The 3,689-nt window shown below is 40.4% G+C and overlaps 1 protein-coding gene across 1 annotated transcript; it reads right to left on the bottom strand.

The window, feature by feature from the left end:
- Positions 1-426: 426 nt before the first annotated feature.
- On the bottom strand, positions 427-3,029 carry LOC136841149 (proteoglycan 4-like). The gene is made up of 3 exons (XM_067108194.1): positions 2,951-3,029; positions 1,207-1,836; positions 427-884 (listed from the first exon to the last, which is right to left on the bottom strand). The coding sequence occupies exons 1-3, from the start codon at positions 3,027-3,029 to the stop codon at positions 427-429; spliced, it is 1,167 nt and encodes a 388-aa protein (XP_066964295.1).
- Positions 3,030-3,689: the final 660 nt, after the last annotated feature.

The following is a 3,689-nucleotide window of genomic DNA, read 5'->3' as shown; positions in this document are numbered from 1 at the left end:
TTAAGTAATGCCTACAGTGCACCGCGTGAGGTGCAATGAAGGCTCTACCTCCCCCTAAGGAGAAATACTATTAATAAGCGTGAGAAAAAGTATTTATTCGAGCACGCTGACGTAACGCGTGTCAAGATCCTTCGTCTTCTGAGAAGCCGATCCAGATCGGTTTTCATTCTGGGGCTGTCCACGGTAATTGAATATATTTTCTCCCTAATGGCTTCTGGAGCAATAAAACTGAATTTAGTGCTGCCACGAGCATTTCACTGATCTACGACCAAAACAACTCAATGTTTCTCCCTCACCTCGAGAGCTCTGACGCGGGCCGTCTTCCAGACGTTTATCACCTCTTCGTTTTTTTTTTTATTTATCTCTATTCGTCTAAGGATGGAGGTCCTTCTTTTTCAAAGGTTGGTGGTCCTTCTTTTTCAAAGATTAGTGGTCCTTCTTTTTCACAGGTTGGTGGTCCTTCTTTTTCGAAGGTTGGTGGTCTTTCTTTTTCAAAGGTTGGTGGTCCTTCTTTTTGAAATGATGGCTGTCCTTCTTTTTCAAAGAATGGTGGTCCTTCTTTCTCAAAGGATGGAGGTCCTTTCTCAAAGGATGGTGGTCCTTCTTTTTCAAACGTTGGTGGTCCTTCTTTTTCAAAGTAAGTGGTCCTTCTTTTTCAAAGGATGGTGGTCCTTCTTCTCCAAAAGATGGTGGCCCTTCTTTTTCAAAGGATGGTGGTCCTTTTTCAAAGGATGGCGGTCCTTCTTTTTCAAAGGATGGTAGTCCTTCTTGTTCATACAATGGTGCTCCTTCTTTTAGAAAGGATGGTGGTTCTTCTTTTTCAAAGGTTGGTGGTCCTTCTTTTTCAAAGGTTGGTGGTCCTTCTTTTTCAAAGGTTAGCGGTCCTTCTTTTTCAAAGGTTGGTGGTCATTCTTTTTCAAAGATGGTGGTCCTTCTTTTTCAAAGGTTGGGGGTCCTTCTTTTTCAATGGATGGCGGTCCTTCTTTTTCAAAGGTTGGTGGTCATTCTTTTTCAAAGGATGGTGGTCCTTCTTTTTCAAAGGTTGAGGGTCCTTCTTTTTCAATGGATGGCGGTCCTTCTTTTTCAAAGGTTGGTGGTCCTTCTTTTTCAAAGGTTGGTGGTCATTCTTTTCCAAAGGTTGGTGGTCCTTCTTTTTCAAAGGTTGGCATAACCTAACCTAACTAATCTAACCTAACCTAACCTAACCCGGTCTTTCTTTTTCAAAGGTTGGTGGTCGTTCTTTTTCAAAGGTTGATGGTCCTTCTTTTTCACAGCATGGCGGTCCTTCTTTTTCAAAGGAAGGTGGTCGTTCTTTTACAAAGATTGGTGGTCCTTCTTTTTCATAGGTTGGTGGTCCTTCTTTTTCATAGGTTGGAGGTCCTTCTTTTTCAAAGGTTTTCAAAGGTTGCTGGTCCTTCTTTTTCAAAGGATGGCTGCCCTTCTTTTTCAAAGGATGGAGGTCCTTCTTTTTCAAAGGATGTTGGTCCTTCTTTTTCAAAGGTTGGTGGTCGTTCTTTTTCAAAGGTTGGTGGTCCTTCTTTTTCACAGGATGGCAGTCCTTTTTCAAAGGATGGTGGTTCTTTTTCAAAGGTTGGTGGTCCTTCTTTTTCAAAGGTTGGTGGTCCTTCTTTTTCAAAGGATGGGGGTCCCTATTTATCAAATGTTGGTTGTCCTTTTTCAAATGATGGAGCTCCTTTTTCAAAGGTTGGTGGTCCTTCTTTTTCAAAGGTTGGTGGTCCTTCTTTTTCAAAGGATGGTGGTCATTCTTTTTCAAAGGTTGTGGTCCTTCTTTTTTAAAGGGTGGTGGTCCTTCTTTTCCAAAGGTTGGTGGTCCTTCTTTTTCAAAGGATGGTGGTCCTTATTCTTCAAAGATGTTGGTCCTTCTTTTTCAAAGGATGGTGGTCCTTCTTTTTCAAAGGTTGGTGGTCCTTTTTCAAAGGATGGTGGGCTTTCTTTTTCAAAAGAATGGTGGTCCTTCTTTTTCAAAGGATGGTGGTGCTTCTTTTTCAAAGGTTGTTGGTCCTTCTTTTTCAAAGGATGGTGGTGGTTCTTTTTCACAGGTTGGTCCTTCTTTTTCAAAGGTTGGCGGTTCATTTTCAAAGGTTGGTGATCCTTCTCTTTCAAAGGATGGTGGTCCTTCTCTTTCAAAGGTCCTTCTTTCTCTCATAATCTTATCGATTTCCTTTCCCTTCCTCGAGCTTCTCTGGTTTCTTTCGTTCTTTTATTGACGTCCCTATATTTCATATTCTGAGACATAGAGTGCACTACAGTCCACTACTTCATTTCAAGGGAGTTGCCTTTCTTGTGAGAACCAAGCCCAGCCACACATTTGTTCTGTTATTTAGCAGTCCCATATATACCGTTCTCCAGGGTTCTTTATGGAGGAGTGAGACAGCATTTGTTACAACGCAGACTTTTTGGAAAAACATGGAAAAAGGTACACGTTTTTTCACATAGACAGAATAATACGCATTTTAATAAGGCCAATATTACAGACTATGACATAACTCAGCACACAACAGATTTTTCTGCTGTTATGATTTTTCCCAGAGCCATTGAGCAGTTTGCAAGTCACTTTTAGCAGCAATACTGTTTCTTTAGTCCCTTCGATAACTGCTTTTATTTTTACTTTCTCCAATTCCACACTAGAATTTTGACCTTACATGAACCTCATACAGCTTTGAAATTACCTTAAGGGACAAATGCAATAGTATCACTGTCTTGAACGGCCACACGTTTTAGTGTGTCAAAGGCAGCAACAATATATTTGCAATATTTATTCAAGATTGCTAATGTCAGCAGAAAAATATGTAATGCAAATTCGAACGTGAACATGTCAAATTTAGATTTGAAGTTAAGGGGCATCTAAAGGCCGCCACTATCGCTCAGTTATACCTGAGCAGTTATGCCTGCACAGTCGACCTGCGCAGGCAAAACTGAACCCACTAACGTTCAGTTATACCTGTGTAGGAATAACTGTGCAGGCGTAACTGAACGTTAGTGGTGGCCTTAAATGAACCATCAAACATTTTTCGGACTTTTTGCCTAAATTTATGGGCTAAAAGATCAGAAGTACACTACTTCTGAAGTTCACGGCCCATATTTATGTCACTTACCGACTGAAGGACATAAACGAAGAGTAAATTTGTCCTCTCTTCTCTCTAACCAGAATATTTTGCATGCTGAAAGCGGATATACATCTTCAGCAAGCATACAAAAGAAATGCACATGAACAGAAAACGTGTGTGTAGGTATGTGTATTGCGTGCGCGTGTGAGTGTATGTAAACATATATCTAAATCATGTATTTAACATGCATAAAGGGTGCTGGGGGTTAAACAACCGAATCCTCGATGCTCTGCAAGGTTTTGAATAATGCAACAGGAAGGTCCTACATAAGGGGTTTTAATATCTTGGTGACCTTGAGTGTTGCTGGGTATGAAAGGGTTGGGAGCATAATATACAAGCTTCTTTTACACCTTACAATACATAAAGTCCTACAGCATAAGGGTGGCTTAACCTACGCCCATTATAATTTTCTAAAAAGGCAATGAAACAGCTTTGAGGCAACAGCAGATAGTTTTGTAAAGCAATGGGATTTACCTTGGATTCTAACGGTCTATCAGAAAATATGGCAATGCCACTAAGAACGGGTTACAGGTAAAAAAAAAAAAAAAAAAAAAAAGTTTA

The sequence above is a fragment of the Macrobrachium rosenbergii genome, chromosome 8 (assembly GCF_040412425.1).
Source record: "Macrobrachium rosenbergii isolate ZJJX-2024 chromosome 8, ASM4041242v1, whole genome shotgun sequence".
In the NCBI taxonomy this organism is placed as follows: domain Eukaryota; kingdom Metazoa; phylum Arthropoda; class Malacostraca; order Decapoda; family Palaemonidae; genus Macrobrachium; species Macrobrachium rosenbergii.
The sequence above is the reverse complement of the archived record's forward strand: the minus strand, read 5'-3'. Positions and strand labels throughout refer to the sequence as shown.